This window comes from Ischnura elegans, chromosome X (genome assembly GCF_921293095.1).
Source record: "Ischnura elegans chromosome X, ioIscEleg1.1, whole genome shotgun sequence".
In the NCBI taxonomy this organism is placed as follows: Eukaryota; Metazoa; Arthropoda; class Insecta; order Odonata; family Coenagrionidae; genus Ischnura; species Ischnura elegans.
The window spans coordinates 79,487,415-79,513,450 of NC_060259.1; the positions used below are offsets into that span (position 1 = coordinate 79,487,415).

Genomic DNA, 26,036 nt, shown 5'->3' on the forward strand with positions numbered 1-26,036 from the left:
AGAAGGGAAAGCTATTCATGAAAATAGCTACGTCATCAAGGGACAAATAATAACATGCACAGTTTATACATTAACTGCATGATTTTATTGTACATAAGCAAGCGTATTACATTACAATCTCAACACGTTATGTAAATTAGTATAAAAGGTATAATGATTAAATTTACCCTTAGCACCCAAAAGATAATTAAATTATTATTAAGATAAAGAAACTACAATGCTACATAGCAAACTCACAAGCTAAGCTTAACAAGGGAATTTAGGTGACTAATTTCTAAGTTAATTAAATTCCAAATCAGTAGGAAAAATTAACATTTCATGGTTTCTGGATGTCTACATACAGCAAAGCTAAATCTGGAGAAAGCAAAATAAAAGACGAAATTCGGGATAAATCATATTCCAAATTGCTGAATGTGATGCTAAGAGTGACCAAAACTACGATATGTATTAAATGCTGTAAATCTGCTTAAAGCTTATGCTTAATCTGCTTAAGCTCACCGAATAATCTTTTAAATTGTGTGCATTTTTAACAGATGAAACTACAGACTAAGAAGTAATCAGGGCCTCGTTAACCGGACTTACGATGACGGAGTCGAAAGGTAATTTGAGTATTGCGTAGATACTCTTGTGAGCATCAGGAATACGTCCACTTCAATCAGGTGCCAATAAAATTTTGAGAATATCAATGAAACCTATGATTTTATTCAGCATAGGAAAGTCATTTTCTCGTTTGATATTTACCCATTTCTTTACCACCAGAAAACATTGCAGTTAAACTCAAAATGACCTCTTGAGTCACCCTATTCCATTTAGATATAAAAACCATCCTGGGGTCAAATGGATTCGGACACTTCACTGATTTAAGGAGCCAATCGTAATAATAACGCGAATGCTAACACTATAAGCAAATATCCACGCGCGCATGGATTCATCATCCACGTTTTCTATCAGTTACTCAAAATATAGACTGAAAAAATATATACTTTTGGGGCACGACGCTTGGTCGCAAACACAAATATATGTAAGGAACAACATTGGAGAAATGGTCTGTCGGTTCAGAGGCAAGGGTCATCGCGGTTACGCCTTGCATGCGGCCTACAGGAACTCGGCTATGGAAGATGGCATTCTCGTCACTTATTATGCTACAGAGTTAAAAAATACTGCGTAATAATAATTGGGGACATGAGTGCAAGAGCGCGGTAATAACCAAAGGTAAAGTTTTAAGAAACGCAAAGAACATATAATTGTTCTTGCATTAGGAGAGTAGAACTTTTCCTAAGTTTTCAACAAAGTCTACCGAACTTATTTGGAATTTAATGTTGAAAATATCAATACCTACCGGTGAAGAGGAGTAAGACCTGCATTAATCTTTGGAAAACTCTGTTTAGCAAACAAAATGGTCATTATCTGGCTCTTGCACACAGGTTTTCAATTCTAAAACAATTAAAATCACAAAAATATATGACAAAGTTATAATTAAAATATATCAAGTTGGTGTTGGTTCGCTAAAGTTAGAATAGGTTCACCCATACGCTAAAAGTGCATGTGAGAGGTGGAAATAAGGATGGCTAAACTCTCTTATTTTTTTGAACTAAATACTTCCTCTTATCTAAAAGGACACACATCACTCCCGCACGACCGATCATACACTGTGTACTTCGCGACATTTTGCTCGTTACATATTGACGCTAGGACCATGAAATTTTCTGGATTGATCCTTTATCAACATTTTTCTGTACCTATAATATAAAAAGTTTTCATCCGAGTAAATACTGAGGAAAATTTTTCAAATTTGAGGTACAGCACATATTGACAAGGGCCTACGATGTTTATCCCGGAAATTTTAAGAAGAAAGCATACGTTGTAACCAATTAATACACGTAACATAAAAAGACCTGACGAGCGGGAGTGATGCGTCATCTTAAGAGGGGCGGGTCACCTGACCCGCACTCAACATATTGTACTCTGCGATCTTCACCGATCATGAGGCACGACGCCGGAATAAGAGGGGAGCAGGCCCCCCCGAAATTTCTGGAAAAATTGAAAATATTCAAGAAAGAACGTTTAAAATTAAGGTGGCTCTCTTGCGAATTATTTTACATCAGCAGCATAAAAAAATAACAATGAATAAATATCTAAAAGCCACTTTCCTACGGTCATTAGACCTCACAAAACGCATCAACGCCGAAAGGTGTTGCATATCATGAAGGCGCTACGGAAAGTACTGAAGTTCCCCCACAAAACAACGACCTTATCCAAACACAGGATCCTTAAGAACCATAAAGAATGAACAATAAAGATATTGAGTCAAGCATTGCTTTGCTTTGTTCGATATCCATTTAGCAATTGATATAGGCTGGCTCAAGTTGATGCCAGATTATTTTGTGACCGTCATGCACTCCAAATGGGAAGTTAACGAGGAGAAAAACACTAAAAAGACAGAGATAAATGAATCATAACGCCAAAGACTACGTCATAACACAGGCAATAGTTATCTACGCCTCAATTAATTTGAAAAATTAAAGAAAAAATTTAGGTTGGCGTGCAATTCTAACCTTTACAGCAAAATACCAAAGTCATCGGAAATGAATGCTACAGAAGATTACACTTTGTCCCACCTCAATCAAATTTTTCAATACCTAATGGATGCAGACATTTGAAGTTAAAAAGAGAGAATTTCTCATAAAATGGACGTCTCTCTCACGTGTGGCCGAGCCAAAATTAAGGGGCATGCGAGTGAAATTAAATAATAATTGTAAAAAAACTAATTCAAGGGAGTCGGACTTATTGCTTTCGGGAATATAAAACTCAAAACATCTCCGTCCCAAATAGTACCGGCGTTATAAAGGATAGTTATCAATTACGAAAACCTTAACCTATTAAGTCTTTATTTCAAACGTTTGCAACAACATTTACAGTTTCATTCTTTCTACCGCATTGGAATTGTTTTCCTACGGCGGGAAGACCAACGTTTGTCACAATGTTGGCTACAGCTATGCGAAAATCAACTCAATTACTCATCTGGAACTGACAAGAAAAATGCTCTATTAAGTACACTTACTACATGATTGCATCCATTGCAAGACACTGACCACGTAATCGTAGAGGAAGAACAAATCTAATTACATGCTCATTAATGGTCGAGGGATGGACCGAAAAAGTAATACCACTAGATGCCGTACGCTCTCAAACATTTCAACGGAGTCTAAAACAAATATTTTAAGAATAAGTCGTACAAATTTGAAGGTAAAATTCCGTCGCGACTACGCGAATACTATTCATTTGAGTGATTTGAGCAACACCAAATATTTCGATGCAATTAGTATATGCGGATACTGATACAGAAAAAGTTACTAATAAAATGCGAATCACGATGCCGACGAAGAAAAATATGCATTAAAATTAGAAAGCAAGAAAAAAAGCTTTAACTTTTTATGAAATTGGGATCCGAATAATGATGAATTAGCCATGAATGACTTTAGCATTCAAGTTGACCTTGCAAAGGTTTAGGGGGTAAATTGAAATCAGTCGCAAACTTCTTTGATACATAAAAATAAACAAAATTCATTAAAACTAACAAGAGACAACGAATTATACCAATAGAAATATTTTGCGAATGCCATAATACGATGGCTCACCATGATTCAACGACTAATATTATTTTCACTTAAAAGGTATATATAATTTAAAATACGAATTCCGGTAGAGCTACAAAATTTCGAACACAACTCCTCCAAATGCATGGAGCAAACCTAGAAAAAATAAATGTATAAGCAACAATATGATGTTCAAGGGGGGAATATACGAAAAAATTGCGATAATCCTCACAAATATTAAAAGAAACAATAATATTTAAATAATCACAGTTACAGATAGATTGTAGCTGGAAAAGGTGCTGAAATCAAATTAGAAAATATTAGCAGTGATGATGGCACAGTTTCCACCGGTGATTGTAGCGTTGAAGGCAAGTCCACTTCTGCTACACCTATGAGTTGATAAAGCAATAGAAATTAATTAGCTGTAAATGACGAGGAATTAAAGACTAAGATATTTATACGCTACAAATACATAAACTATATGGAATTTGTATTTGACAAACAAATATACATGACTAAAGATCATATTAAGTTTAAAATTTTATAGCATATGAAAATTTTTTGAAGCATAATTGTGAATCTAAAAATATTTTATGAAAGCTCAAATTATATAACTCGAGTGAGAATTAACGTGAGATTCACTGTTTTTATTTCAAAAGCATAATATTTGTATGAAATAAAAATAAACATAGAATATGATAGTTTTTTTTTAAATTTAAAATGTTGACAAAACATTATCTATTTGCAAAAAGTTTTACAAAATAAAAATAATGAAATTTACCTTCACAGCAGAAAATACATCAAAACCTGGACTGCCAGACTCTCCTTTCTGTCCTTTGTCACCTGGTCTACCCTGAAATGGGGTAACTGTGCCGGTCAAGAACAAAGTAAAACTATGACAGAGCAATGCTATGACTACGATGTAATTCCAGATGTAATAGACATTGATGAACTTAAGTAATATTTATATAAAAATCACGATTGTTTCACAGACTATTACCATAAAGTTAAAATACATACCGGGTCTCCCTTGGGACCATCCAATCCAATCGGCCCCTATGGAGAAAAAAATGGTCAAATCAGTGTACTAATACTTAGTTACGTCTAAAATAGCAAGACCTTACGCCGAATAGTTAAGAACAGAAAAGAAGGAAATGATGACGAAAATCATAAGGGAACCAACGAGAAGCGGCTACTGCACATTGCCTCGGTGATAACGCCCGAGGTAATACGTCGAGAGAGCCAACTGAAAAAAAAAAACCGTAAACAATATCCCGAATGAGAAAGAGTTACACAAAGATATCCGGAAGAAAAACAATTGGAGATCGATATACCATGCGCTTGAAGAATAGTTCAAAAATGTAACCTCATCAGGGCTAACAATGCTAAAAGAATTAACAACTTTCGTTTCCGTACATCCATCACTCATTGACTCACACAGTGATTCAACGAAAAGGTTAGTTTGCTGAGGTGAGGGTAGATTTCAACACGGATCAACACTTGGGTGCGTGGTGGCCTATTAGACAGAGAGCGCACCTACCGATATAATGGTTCCGAGTTCAAATCTAAGCGAAGTCTTTTGAACAATACCAAAAATATATCCCCCTTCGAATGTGTAACACGTCTGTGGCTTAGTCTGGGTTGAGCTTTACCCTCACCTGTCTCGAGCAGCCTTCGAGTTTAAGCATTGAGTGACCTTCAATACAATTTTTATATCCAAACACTAAGAATTCAACCGACGGATGTGGTAGCGGCATCGCAGTATTTTTTTGTATTATGAAATGACATTCAAGACGGCATACAACATTGAATTTTCAGGACTCCTTTAAAAATCTTTGAGAAAACAAGGGAATGAATGAATAGGCCGGCTTCATGGACTCAAAGAGTATTAAAACCTCGGAATGAACTTATCCTATAAGTATATCATTGAGGAAGAAAAATCTGCCCAGCATGAAATTCAACCAAGCAGTATGTCACCAAATTTTTTCGTCTTTGAGAAAATTTAATGATCCATTCATGCGTGTACAAAAATAAATACCGCGCTTCACAATCATTCAATCAATAGTGATATAGCTCTAAGATGCAACTGCAAAAATTATTCGCGACAATAGTTCCTTATTATGCCAGTACATCTTCAACTTGTTCCAAAAATACAAGAAGCGCAAGAATTGAACCTTATATCACCCAAAATAATTGGATAAAACAGACTACTAGTTGAATCCGAACTCATCAATAGAGTAGCTGCAATTTCATGCCTCGAAAACGAGAAGGAAGTCGTAATCTAAAACATTACCGTCTAACTCAAGTGTTGGATTAATAATAATTACATGACAATGGAGCACCAGCTAGTTATAATTTCCTTTGGAACAGTAAAAGAACTAAATATTTCAAGAGCATTTTGCTCCTCGAAAGAATAGGTAAATTCAGGATTACTACTACGAATATTACAAAAGGCCTTTGATGTTAAAATAATTAAATTAATATTTTAAGAAGGCTTAAGCTGTCACCCACCGCTCATTTGAATGGGTTTACAAAAGTCGCCACTCGCGTCGCTGACGGACAAATTGATCGAAGTGTCACGGGGAAATAAGGTATAATTAGGGGCATTAACAGAAATTTATTCACATTTTTATGTGATCGGTCAAATTCATAACTATTAAATGCTATTCCTCGCAGTGAAAAACATTATATTGCAAAATATTGAAAAAAATGGATCTCATTGCATTCATCACCGCGCCGCGGGCATTTTTGAAGGCCGATTAAAATGCGACCGAAGTGGCAACAGAAATCAGCCTTCTATGGAATGGAATGGGCCTCCTAAATATAGCCCACTTGATTACTAGCATTCTGACATAAAATGGAGGTTTAAAATTGGAACGTCCTCCACTGCGAAAAAACATAACTTCAAATGGATTACTATCTCGCCTCCAGGTCCACCCGTGGTGGGTCAAAGGGCAACTGCCCCGTGGCCTGTAACCCGCAAAGGGAACGCCCATGTCCTCCACAAGTCGAGCAGTATTCATGCTGAAGGGTAATTATGCTAATAAAGATACATCTTGTTTATAAAAAAGGTGATATCGGAAGCATTGTTTCCAGCGTAGTTTTTTAAAGAAAATAATAGGTAATGATACACTTCAATATTTAGGAGACAAAGGTTAATTTCAGAGGCTGGAGGGGTTTGCCACGTATTACTCATATTATACATCTACGCTTGTAATCGTGTCAAGTAACTTTCGCATAGGCTACTTCACACTTTTACAAGCACATGCAGTCATAAATGTGCAAATGGACCAGGTGACTCGCTCACCAAGGGCACTAATTCCTTTAAAAAAGTCAAGGATGTCAAGGATGAAGTAATAAGAGTACAATACACAAAATTTGGGGTACAATTTAAACTTCAGAGTATTTTATTGCTTAGTTCATAAAATATTTCACTTTTAGCATTTTTCCCAGATTAAAACGTATTAAGAGTCAATTCGCATTTTTTGTGGCAGATATCAAATTAGCTTCACAAAGTTCGCGGCGTATAGTGATAAGAGGGAGGTTTCCTATCATTTTTTAATTGCCTAAATCGAAAGATTATTACTCCTCGAATACATATTACACGCTTTTCGAATTTTAAGTGACGACATCTATTTTTTGCGATTAAATGAAAAGTGAAAATTTTCAATCGCGCGAAAACGCGACGGCTAAGTATGAATGCTGGGAAAAGCGCGTGTGACGTCTAGCTGCCGCTGTGTGAGGCCACCTGGTTGCGAGGCTATGAACGCCGCTACGATGCAGGCTGCTTGCTGCCGAGTATGGCAGTAGCGTGGAGTACCCAGCTAGCAGGTAGCGCTTGGCTTAAATGAGGATTATTAATACCCTATCAAACGACCGAAACTCCGACCACAGGCAATTTTAATAGGTGATAATTAAGAAATGTTTCCCTGAGCTCTTTGCCTCATACATGCGTTGGTAATCTCAGACGATGTAAAACTCCTAACTACTCGTGTAAAATCTAGGTCCCTTTGACGACACGTGGAGTGGCATCGCATGGGCGCCAATCAGGCCTTTTTTCAAATGCGGTTAAAATTGACCATTGACCATTAGTCTAAACTGGGATTTCTAAAACCAAATAATTTGTATATTATGAATACACTAATGGTGGGTAACAAATCGCAATCAATGCCTTTCCTTTTCTTTGATGAAGGAAACTACCCTATCATGATGCTAATTAGCACAGACCAACAGGCTGCCCCGTGATAGATAAAGGGCTCTAAATTCTAACTCTACATGAGCAGCGATTATCCGCGCCTCGTGATGAAAGTTTAGGTACAAATATCCATGAAACTTCTACCATCTGTTACACCTTTACTCTTTTTAGCCGACTTCAGGCAGTTCAGAGCACAACTAACTCGAAATAGATGTCTAACGATATTAAATGGCTAACAGTGTCCGCAAAAACATCATTAGAGCATTCAAAACGATGGAATTTAGAGCATTAAGATAGTTTTAATGAGGATTATGTCAGCCTCACGGATTGGGAAATTAGGAATTATTACATTTGAACCAATAACTATATTACTGATGAGCCTAATAGCATGCCGCTTAATAATACATAGTGAAAGCCTAGAGTTAAAATATAAGGAAAGTATATTTTGATATCTCAATCCGCTCTGCTGCCACAAAGCCGTAAATACGAAGCATTCGTGCGTTTACGAGAAAAATATGCTTAAAACCTGTGCCTGAGCGCATAATGAATCTGTGTTAACATAAAATGGTTGCAAGCAATCAGTTGACGTAAAAGTAAAAGAAGTTTACTAAGATGCGGTAAGATTTTTTGAAATCAAATGAGCGGGGAGTCTTCCATTGTAATATTGGAAATATAACCCGGGACCATTAAAATAGAGGTTTCTACAGTCGTCCATTACATGTGTTTGCACGCTCCGCGTTTTTAAATGTATTTACGAAAATCGCCACTTACATCGCTGACGGCAGAGCCATCCGAATTCCACAAGGAAATGTGTTTAAATTAGGGTGTAATTAGAAATTTATATTCGTGACGATACGTCCATCAAATTCACAAATTAAAAATGCTATTCATCGCGATTACAAATACTGGGAATAAAACGATCGCTCTGCAATCAACCTTGCTGCGGACATTTATGAAAACCGATCAAAAATTCGCCCCACATGACAACAACAATGAATCTTCTACTGAACGGACTGAAGTCTTCCCCTTGAAATAAACCATTCCACGTAGTGATGGAAAAATCGATTTCGATTGAAATCGAAAATCGTGTTTTAATAGCCAAAGATCGAGGAAATCGAAATCGAGCCAAGATCTTCGAGTTTCGATCCCAACTCGATCTCTCAACTTTGATGTTGAACATTTCATTTTATCTCAGTAGTGTCACTACCAGCCGACGATCATCCTTCCCGAGTGCAAGAGTTTTCTCTTTGGCTTACATTGTAAAGTCACGCCTCCGATCATCAAGAAAACATCTCATTTAGTAGATCTTTCTAAAAATTTCAGTCAAGCCGAATCGTCCCAAGCGGTAATCCCACAACATGAACGTTCGAGCATTTGTTTATTTTTACTACGAACAATTCATGCATGTATTCTGTGTAGAAATTTTCTACTTCTCAAATGTGTACTTTGATTGCTTTTCGATAGAGTAATAAACATGAATTTGTACAAACTTTAAAAAAGAACCGTCGAGTTTTTCGATTAATGAATCTTTCGGTTTTTGAAAACTAGGAATGAAACTAGATTTTTGTTGAAAATCCAATTTGAACCTTTAGAGCCTTTAATTTCGATTAAAAATCGATTGCTCGAAAAATCTATTTGGACCGACATTTTTCCATCACTAATCTCAAGTACACTTATTTATGTACCGTCGAATTTTTCGATTAATCTATCTTTTGGTTCAAATTTCGATATTTGTAGAAAATTCGAGCCTTTAATTTCGATTAAAAATCGATTGCTCGAAAAATCGATTTCGATCGACATAATTCCATCACTAATTTCAAGCACACATATTCCTGCCACGCTGGAAGTCTCCTCCATTTCCTTTTCAGCCTCCTCAAATGAAACCGACAGGCAATGAGTCACATTCACCTTGTAGTTCTTCAAGCACTCCGAACGCGGGCTTCATCGGGTGTCACGCAAACCACGTCCCGGCACATGGCCCGCTAAGGCAAACGCCGGTTAAGAAAACCCTCAGAACACGGCGCCGGTGGGCATGTACGTATCTCGCGCGGATGCAATGCACGCGCGTCGGCAGATGTCGCCGGATGCAAGTGAGCATCGAAGGGGGGTCGCTGCCCGCTGAGATGAAGTACTTCCCACGGAAACTCAAACTATCGAGCATACGGCAGGCAGTTGATGCGTACGGAGAAGGCAGCTGGCAAGCCACTGGATGCGATTCGAGGGCACTCATCACTCATAGACGCCTCCGAAATGTACCCGAATTTCGATTGTCATCTGTTTGAAATTAACAGGCACGTTTTTGCGAATGCCCTAATGGGGATACTATGAAACATTCCTTACATAACTTTTTTTGGGCTGCTAATATTTGGTTATTACCGTAAACTTGTACACAGTAATCATTACAGTTATCAAGAAATCGTTAACGACTGGTAAAGAAGCGTTTTATACCATTCCATCCAATGCATTTGAACGTCGTACAAAGAATTACTACTATCGGATGTTTTTATCTTTCATTTGTCAGGTTATTTTTCGCTATTAAAATACAATTTTATACATATAAAATTGAGATACAATAATACATAATGTTTTAAATGAAAGAGGGAGAAGTGGACCATAAAATAAGCCGCGCTTATGTTTCTTGAACTCTGCCATAAGACTAATGTAGGAAGCTGACGAAACTTTCTACTGTTCTCTGGTGATAATAGCCAAAACTCGTATTAAACAATACTTCTGCCTTCTCTAATGCGTAAATATTTTGAATGAAACTCAATTGGCACATAAAAAGAGGCTTACGACAAGATTTCGCTGAACTTTATGGAAATGTGCCATAAGAATAAAATAGGAAGTGGTTTTTCCGCTTTTCTCATAGACCGTCTAAATTAAAGGAGGGAAGGTACTGTTCTGGCCTGTACAACGAACAACGTACATTTCGGTGGCTACGCATAACTAGGCCACGGCGATATATCGAAATACTACGTAACACAGATCTCTCCACCATTCTACTCCTTTCCAAAGCAGCAATTAGAGGAAATCGGTGAACGCCCGATTGACAACAAACCTATAATTCAAATGATGAGGGCGGCATCGATATCACTGACAGAAAATATAATTAATTTTTTTCCCTCTTATCCTGACCTCATTTAATTAACGTTAAAATAATTCTTGCAGTATAGGTCAAGTGTATATGATGCAAAAAAATATGATGTTGTTTAAAAAGTTGTTTGCCAACGTGTCAGTTTATTTAAAACTATCACCATGGCTTAGCTTAGCACATATTTATAAATATAAAAATTTATATTTTAATACATAAATTTTATAAATAAACATATAAGATATATAAAATATTTTAATTATAATTTTTATTTTAATAAATATGTGCAAAGCTAAACCCTGATGATAGTTTTAAATTAACTGAAACGCTGGCTAGCAACTTTTTTGCAAAAATTATTTTATCATTATAAAAAATATAAGAATTCAACCGAAAGAAACTCTGCCTTCTTTTACTTGGTACCAAAGTATGCCATAAAATGCGCGTCGTGACCGATGATGAAAAACGATTACCTGCTTTCTTTCATTCGCATTAGGCAACTCGTGAAGAAAAATTGTAAATTATTATGTTATAGATTTCAATAAGACCAAGGTTTCGAGGTCGAGGTGCCATTCTCATCTGAAGACAGTAATATAGTCTATTCTGAAGCAGTTGTGTAGCTTCAAAACGACTTTGAGGGAAAAGAGGACTTCCTGTATCAAGATTACTGAACTCCGTAGGAGATTAAACATAGAAATAAAATATTTGAATAAAATTATTCATGTAAATATATAGAGTTCAGATTATTCTATATCAAACCTGCTTATGAAAAAATCGACGATTTCCTCGATCGGACCGCAATTAAATTAGTATGCCCAAAATTAATATCTGACGGCGTAACTATATGGAATTTCGTCATAGACATGGTATAAAATCTCATATTGTGTATTCAATCAATGTTACCGGTAGGCCTCATCGGTGTTTAAAATGCAAACCCTTCCTAGAAACGTAACATCAATCAATGAGCAGATTCAAAATTAAAAATAAAGCCACTTTTCTTGATCATCTCGCTCGAACGACATTTTGCGACGGTGAAACGAGCTGCTATGTCGCCCGCAAGCCATAAGGCCTTACCGATGAAACGGAACAATGAGACCACGAATTCAACAAAAAGGGATCCTCGAGTGCGCCTTTAAAAGTGTTGCCACCAACCGCACATTTTAATAGGTTTACAAAAGTGGACACTGGCGTCGCTGACGGGCAGAGCCATTTAGAGTCGTCCCATGATTAACTACGAAGTTGACCGGGTGAGGGAGTAATATTGAGAGTACAATCTAGAGCAGGGGTCTCCAATTTACTAGGCCACTATGGCCACATTCCAAGTTCCGAATCGCCCCGCGGACCGGATTGCAAATTTGCCGATGACTGAAGTATTCGATACCAACGTCTACTGAAGTATCCGGTGGCGTATTTCTTATTTACGAGCAGTTAAAGGCAACTTTGACATGCAGTACAGCGCTGCAATGCTCCTAGCGGCGTCTCACAGAGTTAAACGAGCGAGAATCACGCGCTACTTGAAACGAGTGCGCGGGCCGGATCCGGGCCGCGGGCCGTATTTTGGAGACCCCTGATCTAGAGGACTCTGAAGCCATACAAACGGAGGTAGAAGCGTTGATTATAGCAGTGAAGAGAAATTTATATTGATGATGATTTGATGTTACAAATTAACAACTTTTCCATGATATAGCTTAGGATTGTAAATATTGTAAAGTAAATATTGAGAATAAATGGATCATTCTCACCACATCGCCGTGCTGCGGGCAATATGAAAACTAATTAAAATACGCCAAATGTGGCAACGAAAATCAACCACCAACGGGATGGACTGTGGCCCCTCCATGCATATTCTCTGTGAATGGAAATCACAAAATGTGATTAACGGAGAAGAGATTGTGACGAGTGGTATCGAAGGATTACCAAACAGGTGTCGTGCTACCAGACATCGGCAGACGGGATGGCTGCGGCGTGGGTTTAATCGGTCCACGACCCCCAGCCGCACCTGAGAGGTTAGCCCTCGGAAGCCAATCCACCGCCTCGTGGCCGAATACGGGCCGCCGGAATTCGAAAGCACAAATATTAAATTACAGGATTCTCAAGTCCGCCGCTAGAATTGCTGCCACTCCGCGCGCAATAAAATCAGACTAAAATATCGCCAGTCGCGCCGCTACCAGACATCTATAACCACTTTTCGCGAGAAAATACGCGGCAGTAATAAGTAACTGAGCCAAGAAATCATATTAACCACAAATTTAACGCATGCGAGACGATTGTCAACTCAAAAAGACCACTAATACCACGGTTAATGGCGAAAGTCATATTGCACGAGATACAGTTGCCTAGTGGCGCCGCCACATAAAATGCGCGCGAAACGGCAAAAGATATTACGCTTAACCGCCATGTCCTTTGTCCTCCTTTGATGTAGTCTCTTGTTCGAACGGGTCGTTTGACGGCGAGGATGGACGGTCAGGCTCTTTCATGAGGACCCATGTTTCCCTCTCGACCGGTTATCTTCTTTCGGTGACGTACCGCTAACTTAAAACTTGGCCTCACTCAATTAGTGATTCGACCCGAAGGTTGGTTTGGTTAGGTGAGGGTAGAACTAACCTCTAACTAAGTCACAGCCGTGCAAATATCATGAACTCAGGGTCGGCGGGCCAGTTCCTTTCCCAGGCTCACCTCGCAGTTCGATGATTCAATTTATCTCTCTCTATTGAATTTAAATCTAATTTCCTTTCTTGGCGGTAATTACAACTGTAGCATAATCGTGTGAAAACCTAATTGGATATATCGAGTACTTAAATAGATGGAAATGAGACAATGCCTGCTTAACTTTTCTTGGGGAGATTTCACGCTTCATAAATAGTTTGCCGTGATTCCCCTCTCTCATCCAACAAAATCGTTAGCCCATCGGTACGAAACGACATCACAATGAAAATGATAAACTGAAATTAACCCCGAAAAATCAGCAGCGCCATTTTGTTAAAAAAACTTAATCCAATTCTTAAATGCTGTATAAAGTAGGACGACCCATCAATGACGCCTGCCTGACAGGAGGTCAATGTATTCCTCAAGCACATACGTTGCTGCAAGGCTATCATGAATTTCCATCCATCACGAAGCACTGTAGCAACGAAGACAATAATCTCCTTAGCTACTAATATTAATTACCTACTACAACATTCATCATATCTATCATTATTTGCTTACCTCCGCATGAGCCACCGAAATAAAGAGAGGGTAATTTCGACAATTTTCTCCGTTTATGGGAAAAAATAAGGAGAGTTATATTGTACAAAGAATACATTTTCTAGGAAGCTCAGGATCTACTGTGGGGATTAGATTTCCAAGGAAGTAATGGATTTCTACAACATTCTATTCGAAGATAGTTTTCCTGTTTGTCGTCTTTACCTTATTTTGTGGACACGAGAATACTGTGCGCTTCTAGAATGATGTTTATATGTCGGGATGAATTATAGGCCATGTAATAACGCGATAGAGAGCGCGATTTAACTTAATTTCCCGTTTCAATGCGCATCACCTCGGCTGAACTCGACTCGGCTGAAGAACACGTTTTATCATGCTCTTAGAGGAGATTTATTATTTCTAAACATTATTTAGCACTTTACCATGTACGTCACGGATTTCAAAACAAAGTAACGTATTTATTACAAAGACAAATTTAGAAATAACTTTACCAAAACTAAATATTATGTTCTACATGAATGTCAGACCCTATTTTTCGGAATTCCGAACAATATTTTGAGAGATTATTTTCGTCATATCACTTAACACAAAGAAAAAATAGCTTCACGGCTATTTTTACTTTGGTAAATAAAAATTATACGAGTTTTCAAAATATTTTTTGACATCTTATTTAATGGCAAGTGAGTTCCTTGGAATATAGGCCTTCCGCTGAAAAAAATTAAATGCAATAAAAGCATTGAAATTATCTAAAAAACATATATTTTCCCCAAATACCTACTAAGATTAAGCAATTATGAGCGAAAAATTGCGATACATGTCCATTGCAATACAGGAGCATCATTGAGAGAGACTATTTGATGCATAAACAACATACTCCTCGCGGCAAAGTTTATCGTTCATGCCAAGCCGTTCACGAAGTAATGAGGTTCCGCTCTTCATCCACGAACATTCTAGTCCTCAGGAAACTCCGACTCGTCGCTGTTTCCGAGAGAACAATTTCACCCAAGTTCCTACAGCAGTCTTCCAGCCGAAGTTCTGACAACAGCAATGAGGCTGGCGATTTCCGACAACGGGACTTTGACCTGATGGGGCACAGAACGACGTAGGCAGACAGTAGATAGTTCGTCTAAAATTTAACATCAACAGAAAAGTAAAAAAATGAAGCCCATTGGTATTTCCCACTGTGTACTGAATAAAAAAATACAAGAAAAAAGATAGCCAGTTTGGTAGCCAGGAATTACGTCTGGGTGGGGGATCCTACGCCTGAGAAAATTTTTTGAAAAACAAGGTACTGAGTAGAGGGTTTTAAACTAATCTTATCCCTTTTGACAGTCGAAAAAACTTCATTGTTTTAGGAAATATTTGGTGAATTCGTAGTTTTCAATATTTTGTTTTCTTTAATGATGAAGCAAAGTCATTTTGCTTTTACATCTCAAGGGGAGAATTCTGGACCCTCCTCGCTACACCACCGTAGATGGCATTGGACATCAATCCCACTTTTACTTTTTTCTGCGTAATAATCTAATAATAACATCAGTTACAGTTCAGCATTAATATTTTAGTGTCGAGTGATGAGACATAAAACATGCTATAAATACGCGATTGTAACGATCAAATGAGACAGCGAAATTCAATAAAGAGGACATTGCACGCCCAGTTAAATTACAGAGGAAACTTTGTCCCCCTGAACCTACCGATTGAAACATAAAACGAACTGGAAAACATTACTAAATATCAAGTTTGAAAAAACCAGATGAACATAGAGAGCCATAGCTCTGGTTTGGCAAAGCGTAGCAGAAAATGTATTTGGATAGTTCGCACGAAAAAGGGGCTGAAAGGTGCAAATCGCCTTTCAGCCTTAAACCCACGAATATGACAAAAAGATAATCGCAAAGTGTCTCTCTAAACGTTTTGTCGCACACCGCGCATTCAAATGGATTTGCAAAAACTCGCGTCCTTGACTGAAAAATTGATCCGAGTTTCACAGGGAAATAAGGTCTAATCAAGGGAGTCAACCGATATTTACATTCATAATGTTGTTATTAACCAAATTAATAAATCTTTATTGCTATTCCTAGCAATTATAAAAATGATACTGCAAAATATTGAAAAAAAGTGGCTCGCCTTGCACTCATCACCGTGCCACGGACATTTTTGAAATCAGATTAAAATGCGATCGAAGTGGCAACAGAAATCAGCCTTCTATGAGATGGAATTGGTCTCCTCTATGCAGTCCCCTAGCTTAAACCTTAAACCCGTATGACACTTCCCAACTTATTGGCCAAACCATTGTATATTGGATTGCGGTCAAACTGAAACACACCAATTTCTAGTCCAATATCCTTTTCACTATATTGGACACAATTTCTTTCCCAATTTGGAATTTATAACAGGTTCTATTTTCTCGCGGTCAATCTCCTATCAGAAGTCAATTTTGTTGTCTCCAAGTGGCCAAAACAAGAAGCTCTTTGCAAAAAATCCGGTTTGGTTCTAAAAAATTGGTTTTGTTTAGAGAATTCGCTTGAAATTTCTAAAATGTGGACAAAAGAAGTTGTTTCACCCTTGATTGAAGCGTACAAATCACACGAATGCTTATACAACGTAAAAACATCGAAATACAATGGTGTTCTCTAGCGGGAAATTAGAACACTATTTTGGCCAATATCGGTGTAAAAATCGATACGCGTCATACGGTGCGTAACGCACAATATTTGAAACAATATTTCTCGCTGATTTATTTTCAATAAATTGGAAAGTGCCATGCAGGCTTAAGAGGTGCTCGGCAATAGCGGACAACTTTAGGTACTTCAAGAGAGAAACTACGATTTTATTTATACATTTTCACAATTTCACGGTATTTATCAACTACAAAAGATTTCAATCAAATTTTCCACCATAAATATAATACTTATGTGCTCCACCTCTTCGTTTCAAGGCGTAAACAACTTGGTGGGAACTACTACGTGGGAACTTGCCGCACGAAAGGGGAAGTCATACACCGACGTGAAATTGAAAAAAATGGCCGAGTGGTACTCCGAAAATCAACAATCAATTCACAACCACTGACTACACAACTTTTCACATGCAAATACCTACCATTTGTTTTTTCTCTATGATGGCTCACAAGTCTGAAATTTAGTATACAACCATTTATATAATATAAAATATAACTTTATTCCACTCATATGCAATAACATTACAACAGAAAATCCTTTAAGAATTTCCCTATCACCAATTGAGGAGAAGTCGGCCACTTCTCCTCGACAAATTGCTCCTTTAAAACTTATACTTTTGTCTTTAAAATTTCAGGATACGAAGAGCGAAGTTTTTTTGAACATTTACCTCTATCGCTCCTCCTTTCAGAAAATTTAGTTCCGGTAAGAAACTGATGATCAACTCATGAGACCCTCACGTATAGAAAATGGAACAAGTTTTAAGCAAGGAAAACCCCACGCCAAGCCGAAACTTCCTTGTTGGTTTATTTAATGTTCCAAGCCATTTGGCTATCCACAGCGGGATTCTAAAATTTTCGTTTCAGTTATTGTCGTCATGGATGAATCGCAGTGACTTCTGGGGTAGGGATATGGTGGGGGAGGAGGGATTATTTTTGGGTTTTATGCTTGTTAGTAGGAAGTGGGTTTTAATGGCAGATATTAACAATCGATCTATTGTTTGTAGCAGCTAGGGATTTTTCAAACTGAATTAATCGTGCCTTTAGTTAAGAGAGGTGGAAAACGTGCGGAATCGAGGCAAAATACGAACTTTGTTCGAAAAACAGAGATACGTTCCTTCAAATTTTCGCTTTGAAAACGCTGTAGACACACGTTTTCAGATGGGATCGATGTACGATGGCAGGAATATTACCAAATAGGATCCTCAAGTCGGCCTCAAAATATGTTGCCGCCCACCGCGCATTTAAATGGGTTCACAAAAGTCGCCACTCTCGTCGATGGGACAAATTGATCCGAGTTTCACGAGGAAATCCTCTATATTATTTCTACTGTATAGATACCTTTTTCTCAACTTATACGCAACCAAAAGTCTACAAATGAGGTACCAAAATGCACAGAATTTATCAGAGAACATACGACGGCATATCTTTCTTCCTAAATATTGCTATTGTTTCCTAAAATTGGTTTAAAAAAACCTATAAAAGAAAATAATAATCGATTCCGGCAAGATTGCCCTCATCCCAAGAATACAGTTAACGCCGTCGGATGCCTTTTAATTTGACTCGCAGACAATTTCCCAATAAGGTTTCCCATGCGATGACTATTAACAAGGCTCAGGGTCAGACTTTGCAAAGAGCTGGCTTATTCCTGCCTGATCCTGTATTCTTTCATGGCCAACTTTATGTAGCATTCTCTTGGGTATGATCTTTTCAAAATATTTTTGTAAATATTAAGGAAAACGCCAAACAAGTATTAACAGAGGATAGTGTAATTACTTCCAATGTTGTGTTTAAAGAGGTCCTCTGACCTCAATTTGTACATGAACATTCAAATTAAATTTCTACATAAGATTTTGCCTTTTTTTCTAAATTTTAAAATTAGAAACGCGCCTATCCCTCTGTGGACGTGCATTGAAAAGAGCGGGGGAAGCCCGCTGGGAGCGGGCGCATCACGCTCGTAAGGTATAATTTGGGATGTCAATCGAAATCGACATTCATGGCGGTGTGATTTATCAAATTCATGACTTTTCAATGCTATTCCTGGCAATTACAAAAATTTTGCTGCAAAATATTGGATAAAAGTGGATCTCATTGCACTCATCACCACGCCGCGGACATTTTTGAAAGCCGATTCAAACGCGACCAAAAAGAAAATAGAAATCAGCCTTGTATGGGATGGAATTGGGCCTCCCCTATGCAGTCACCTTGCACGATGGATTCGACGACACACGATCGTAATGGTGTGTATAGAAGAAAACCTCGTGTAAATGTTCGGGGTAATTATTACGCATATAAGTTCAACACATTCAGGCTTCAATAGGGTAGTTTCCAATTACTTTTTTATTGCTTAAACCGAAAGGTTATTACTCCTGGAGTACGCATTTCACCCTCTTAGATTTTTAAATAGCGATATCTATTTTTCGCGATTAAACGAAATGTAAAAATAAAAAAAAAACGCGACGGCTAAGCATGAATGCTGGGAAAAGCTCGTGTGACGTCATTCTGGTTCTCTACGCCGCCTTGTGAGGTGACCTTGGAGCGAGGCTTTTAGCGCTGATACGATTCAGGCTGCTGACAGGTAGCTGAGTACCCTGCTAGCAGGTAGCGCTTGGCTTTAATAAGGATTATTAATACCCTATCAAACGAAGGAAACTTTCTGACCTTAGGCAATTTTAATGGGTGATTATTAAAAGATGTTTCCCAGAGCTCTGTGCCTCATGCGTGCATTGGTAATCTCAGACGATGTAAAACTCCGGACTACTCGTATAGAAACTAGGTCCCTGTGAATTCACGTGGAGTGGCATCGCATGGGCGCCAATCTGGCCTTTTTAAAATGAGATTAAAATTGACCAATGCCAATCGTCTACCTGCTAGCAGAGTACCCTGCTAGCAGGTAGCGCTTGGCTTATATAAGGATTAATAATACCTTTTGAAACAAAGGAAACTTCTCGACCATAGGTAGTTTTAATAGGTGATTATTAAGAGGTGTTTTCCTGAGCTCTGTGCCTCATGCATGCATTGGTAATCTGAGGCACTGTAGAACTCCTATCTACTCGTATAGAAACTAAGTCCCTGTGACGTCACGCGGAGTGGAATCGCATGGGCGCGAATCTGGGCTTTTTCAAATGAGGTTAAAATTGACCATTAACATTCGTCTAAACTGGGATTTCTAAAACCAAATAATTTGTGTATTATGAATACACTAATGGTGGTTAACGAATCGTAATCAATGTCTTTCGTTTTCTTTGATGAAGGAAACTACCCTATTGGTGGTAGTTTATATAAATAAATAAAGATCGTAGCATTTTTCCATAAATTATTTTACTGCATACAACGCGTTTCGGCTCACTGAGCCACAATCTGGTACGAGACCTGTACGTGATAAGTCCTGTAACAGATGATGGCTCAGTGTGCTTAAACGCGTTGTACGCAGTAAAAATATTTGTGGAAAAGTGTACGTGTATGTGGAAAGTACGATCTTTTATTTATTTAAATACTACGCATTTAATGTTCATACGGATTGGTCTATTGAAAAAAAGGTAGTGGCACTTTTACCCCAATTATTAAATGCGTACGTCGACTTTCGGCTTACAGATCCATCATATACTACAAAACAACATGGTACAAACGCGTCCTGCGGATTAAATAACTGTGGAAAAGTGCAACTACCTATTATTTCAATATGCCTAGCTTCCAATATATCAAACCAAAATCGGTTGAACTTATTAATTGGTTCAATAACAATTAATCTTATTATTAAACCAATAATGATAATAATTAATACCGAAATGATGAAAAATAATGTAAAAATAAGTATTAAGTCTAAGGTGATGATTTTGATCGGAATTTTTCGTCGTTGATAAATGCAGTGGAATTGCAAAAATGCAAAAAGAAAGTCATAGTTTCTATCTTGAAGTCCCTGAAATTGTCTGCGACAGCCGAGCGCCTCGAAGGTAAAAGACGGAAAGGTCATTTGCATGCACTAAAGTTATTACTATTACTAAACCAAAATTAATAATAATTTACACTGGTTTAGTAATATTTTTTTATTATTGTAATCCACGATATTTCATATGCATTGGCTCCGTCACATACCCTGAATGGATTGGATCTGATATTATTTACACCGATTCCACGTCTGGAAATGCCAATTGCCGATACAATATAAGATGGATTTATTTTCAAGATCGGTCCTAGACGGTTTTGCATCGGATAGCGAAGGTCTACTGCACTGTTACCAGCGGAATTCATTACTACGATTTTAGATGCTACGAAAATATAGCAATTTCACACTGATCACGATACGCACCTCAAAAGTTCACACGCAGCTGCACCTCAAAGTAACTGAAGTTGAACAAAGATTGGGTCATTTAAAAAAAAACTATAATTGATCAAATGACCGCAAAGACAAAATAAAATGACCTACTGCCTAAACAATATTTAAACTGCTGAATGTGTTAAGGCCTATTTACGCGGTGAATTAACCCGTACGAGTTAATGTCTAAATGTTATTAACGCGAGAATGAAGAAGAAAATATACCGTGTAACCACTCAACTTGTGTGAATGCATGATAAAAAAAACCGGCTCTTATTTGGTTCATGCAATCATACATGTTCCGTTCCAGTCCACCAAAATCATTCACGCAAACAGACATTAACTTGTACGTGTCAATGTATCGTGTAAACAAGCCTATTCACGCATACTTCATCGCCGTAGAGCCACAATTGACCTGATTATTTTGGAAGTGGAACGGTAGAAGACGCAAAGTAGACTTCAAGTAGAAACTATAACGACAAAGAGTGAACGATATCGGGGTACAATATGGACGTCTGAAGAATACTAATAAGCATACAAAATGCTTTACAGTAATAAGATGAAACGCTCCATTTTATTTAAGGCGGTAAAGACAGTTAAGTAACAGCTTTTAAAGGCAGAGAATTCAGTGCTAACGACGAGAACAGACGTTATCGCCATCTTAGGAAACTTGCATAATTAAACGAGATTTTAAATCTACAACCAAGGTTTATTCGAAATCAAAGCTGATGACAGCAATTTTGATACATCTTTAAGAATTTTCTATACACTACAGTTACTACAAGTCACTTCCTTCACAAAAAATCGATTGTCTTCTCCTCCTAAAGTTAAAAATGCATAAATTTAATAACCATAATTATTGAATCTTCATTATTCTCATTCCTACTCAGTAAAAATTGGCCCAAATGTGACGCGTACTAAGGTTTCGTTTCATTAATATTTACAGTCATTTGGAACCAAAGAAAAACTAATTACTGTGTTTCTTAACCACTGAGAACTTCAGTTATCTCGAAATCGCTCTTCATAACTTTTGTATCTACAGATGATTTTTGTTTAACTTAGTAGTATTTTGCTATTTTTAGAGAACCACGTCACTCATTACATTTAATTCCTAAAGGGCTTTGCAGATGAATAATGCCATTTTTAACACTAGGTACTGAGCCCAGATATATATTTCGAAACGAAAGAATACTTTTTTTTTGGTGGAGTGGCTGATATTCCAAACGATTATTTTTATCTAGATGCTTGGTCTATAAAAGAGTACTTAGTTCTTTGCCAATATTTCAAAAATTATATTTTCATCCTCAGGGCTCTTGTACAACAAAAATACTCAAGGGACATTGGCATGCCAAATTGAGAGGTAATTATAGCATAAAAAGGCAATAAAACATCAAATATCGTTTTTTGTGAGCAATGAAAAATTTTTAAATACTAAAAGTTAGTGTTATGCCTCTGAATTTTTCTAATAAAATTCCAGGATTGTTATTATTGTAAAAAAACTGTGTTGTATTTCAAAGACAAAATTCGACCTTAATGCTATATTTTGGCCTCTACATTTGACTTTTTATTGTTAAATGACTGTTTTGTATATCACCCCTACCTTTGTATAAAATTTTATAGCGGATGAGAATATAATCGTTAATGACCAATAAATATTCAAGATAACCTACAAACAACAGCCACTTACACCAATGGAAAAATATTCTTTCCACTCGAAAAGTATATCCGGGCCCTGTATTTTTGAAAATGGAAACATTTAAAAGCTTAGCTACATTATAATTTTGTTAAATGTCGAGGTTTGCTAAAAATGAATGACGAATTACTTAAGCATAATAAAAATCTGTGAAGGGAAAATCTTAATACTCGTGAAAAAGTTCAAGTACTTTGCTCGAAAGATTCTCAGGGTCTCTTGGAGTTTTTTTTTTAGATAAAAGAGGCAATACATTCAATAAAACTCACATAGAGCGTGCCTTGAAAAAGTGAGAAATACTACAGAAATCACGGAATAGGTGAAGATCCACTAAAAATGCGATTTTGCGCGGAAAAATAAACTACTGGGAGTCTATTTGCTTTCAGCAAAGTTTTTACTTGTCCAAACGTATCCTAAAATATACAGCAAAAGTACACGTATATTTTCAAGGAAGGTAAGCTATAAATGGGCGCCACTAATGGCGGAGAGTTACCAAGTTATGGTCGAGCAAAGCAAAACTGTTGGTTTCATTCGCACTGGTGATTGATAAGACACTTAGAAAAAAGTGTAAAGGCTGTTGATCTAACGTTAAAAAACCTCCCGACGGCTATTCAACCGACGAACACCATCACAGCATAGGATAGGTAATCAACACTGTCTTGTGGTATTACTTCGAGAATCACATTACAAATGAAGCTATGGTACAATTCCACTCTTTCTCCTAGTACCAACTGACCGAGTTCTGGTTCAACCTACTGAGGCATAGGTTGAACCAGAATAACACAGTAGATTCGTCGCAGTGAGTATGTTTTAATATAGACCGTTATGCTACTCACTATATCTACTCACACATTTGTGGAACTCGCTAGGGGAATAAATTCACGGAATGCGCACGTCACTAAAATTAATCATATGGAGAACCCAAAGTACCGCTCATTCTGCTGGAAACACTAATATGGTCTCACTTTAACACAGCTTGACACAAAAAAATGATGCAACACGTAGAGGAAAACAATGAAAAATGTAAAAACGAATCGTGCGCGGACATGTGACACTAACTACATGCACAATGCCATGGACAGTTATAAATAAAATAGCATTCACCAACACTCAAAGAGGAAAAAAAACGCTCACTATTAAAAACGTCACACTATCCTAAGAGTAGCCTCGCTAATACAGAGCGCCCTTTCTAGGGGATATCATGTAACGACGGGGTCCTAATTAGGGCCAAACAAGACGTAAAAATAATGAACATCAGCCCAACCAGCAAGACGAGACACAAACACAGTAATGCTGAAAAAATGAATTTGAATGAGACAAATGCACACAATTTTATTTGAGAAAAACAATTAAGGTAAACCATGAAAATACTACAGACTAGCAGGATCATAAAAGTAAGAAAAAGTACAAGAGAGGATATGTCCAAGGAAAAACCATAATCCAAATATCTTTACCAATTACAAGATGGTGAAAAAGTTAGGTAGCGAATTTAATGATCAGGTTAACGCATTGCACGGTTAGCACCGAAATAGCAGTTATAGGCAATTAATTTTATATTTTACAGCGCATGGCAACAAAATGAGGCCTTTTAGCTTGTCTATTCCAACTCATGGGTTATTTAAGTTAATCCCATATTAGATGATAAAAGTGGTACTGAGTAAGCATTACATTTTTTTAATGATATTATTACCAATTTAGCGAAAGAATAATTTATTCGCAAATAAACGATGACATTAAGCGTTTAAATAAAATTTTATGAAGCAAATTAAAATTATTTACAACTTAGGACTATACAGGGACCTATTATCTTAGTGATATGCTTATTATTATTTCTGTACAAAACAAAACAGTTTTCCAACGATAAATGTAGTAATCGTTATTATTATTAGGAGTATTTAAATACCGGGAAGCCATTTTTCCCAGGAGGACCAATTGGACCCTGTAACGAAAGAAAAATAAAATTAGCAAAAAGCTTTGAAGTTGAATACTTAAATGCGGATAAAAGCTAAGTAAATTAAAATAAAATACAGAAAAAACATTCTTGAAGAGTTATACAGAAAATAACAAAATAAATGTTTTCAGGTTAAAAGATAATTTAATATTTCTCATAGCTTCAATATAGATGATCATTTTCTCTGACCACCCTTAGAATTTAAGTGTATTTTATGATTTATTTAAACTCTTATATGATGCTGGTATATTTACATTTATATTTTAACTTAAATGATACAGTAATAAGGTAAAATGACCAAAATATAGTTTTAAGTATCAAGAAATGATTTATTAAAAATATCCACTTCAGCATAACAATATTTAACGGCATATGAGGGAAAAGGAAATAAAAAAACAAGGAACTTAAGTTTTAAAAAGTAATTATTTCTTTTCTTTAGCGTAAAATTGGGCAGATTATTACAAGAAAGATAATGTTTCTGCAATGCTCTCACCAAGTCGTATCTAGCCACTAAGGGATACCAAAATGCCATAAAAAATGTAGTAAAAACATATTCTAGATAGGAAATATAGGCTTGCATTTTGAGTAATGAGAGCAGAATAACACATTGTAGCATAAAAAGAAACCAAGGACATTATTATTGTAATACCGCGTCGTGTTGTGACACGGGCATAAAAGAGAGAAATCAAAGGAGACTTCTGTGTGAAAAAATGGCAAAACGTCAGACGACGCATGTGCATTAAAAGTTACCACGATTAAAAATAAAATTTTAAATGAAAATCATGGAAGCAGTTGAGAATTGCAGGCTTCTGTATGACAAAAGAATTAAAAAGAATGATGAAAAATAGTGACACATGCGAGACCCGATCTTACGACCTAAACGTAGCAATCGGTCACAGTAATCACTAAACTTCGACAAGATTAATCCAAAAATCATTGTTCAAAAATCGGTTTTTATTTAATCTATTGGTTATGTAACCCCATGTGAACAGCGCCCGATTGACTATGGCACTATAAAGTTTGATTGGATACTGAGACCCGCTTTTCGAACACTCCCCTAGTGAGGAGAACGTGATGCGTGGCCCACGCTACAAGACGGCATTTTCATGAAAGGATAATGGAATGACAAATCGAAGAAATATTTCTTCGACCAAGACCTAGAGAAATAAAATTCCAGCAAACAAAAGACAGTAGCTTATAAATACAGGAAAGATTGGAATAGAGGGCTACAATATCTATACCAATAGTAGCACCAAAAATTATTTTGTTGAAGAAATCATTGAAAAAGTTATGCGTTGCTATCCGGATGTGTAATTATTAGGAAAA

General features: G+C 37.0%; 1 protein-coding gene across 5 annotated transcripts in view; it reads right to left on the reverse strand.

The window, feature by feature from the left end:
* LOC124170671 (collagen alpha chain CG42342-like) overlaps window positions 1-26,036 on the reverse strand; it is a 460,311-nt gene that overhangs the window by 66,719 nt on the left and 367,556 nt on the right. For 4 of the 5 annotated variants that reach the window (XR_006867531.1, XM_046549555.1, XM_046549556.1 and 1 more), the window contains exons 3-5: window positions 24,663-24,698; window positions 4,617-4,652; window positions 4,378-4,449 (exon numbers count right to left, since the gene is read on the reverse strand). Coding sequence is in view for 4 of the 5 variants with exons in the window: in XM_046549555.1 (XP_046405511.1) it covers window positions 4,378-4,449; window positions 4,617-4,652; window positions 24,663-24,698 (144 nt within the window). In the remaining variant the exon portion in view is untranslated. The remainder of the gene's footprint in view (window positions 1-4,377; window positions 4,450-4,616; window positions 4,653-24,662; window positions 24,699-26,036) is intronic. The other variant, XM_046549557.1, reaches the window with a different exon arrangement.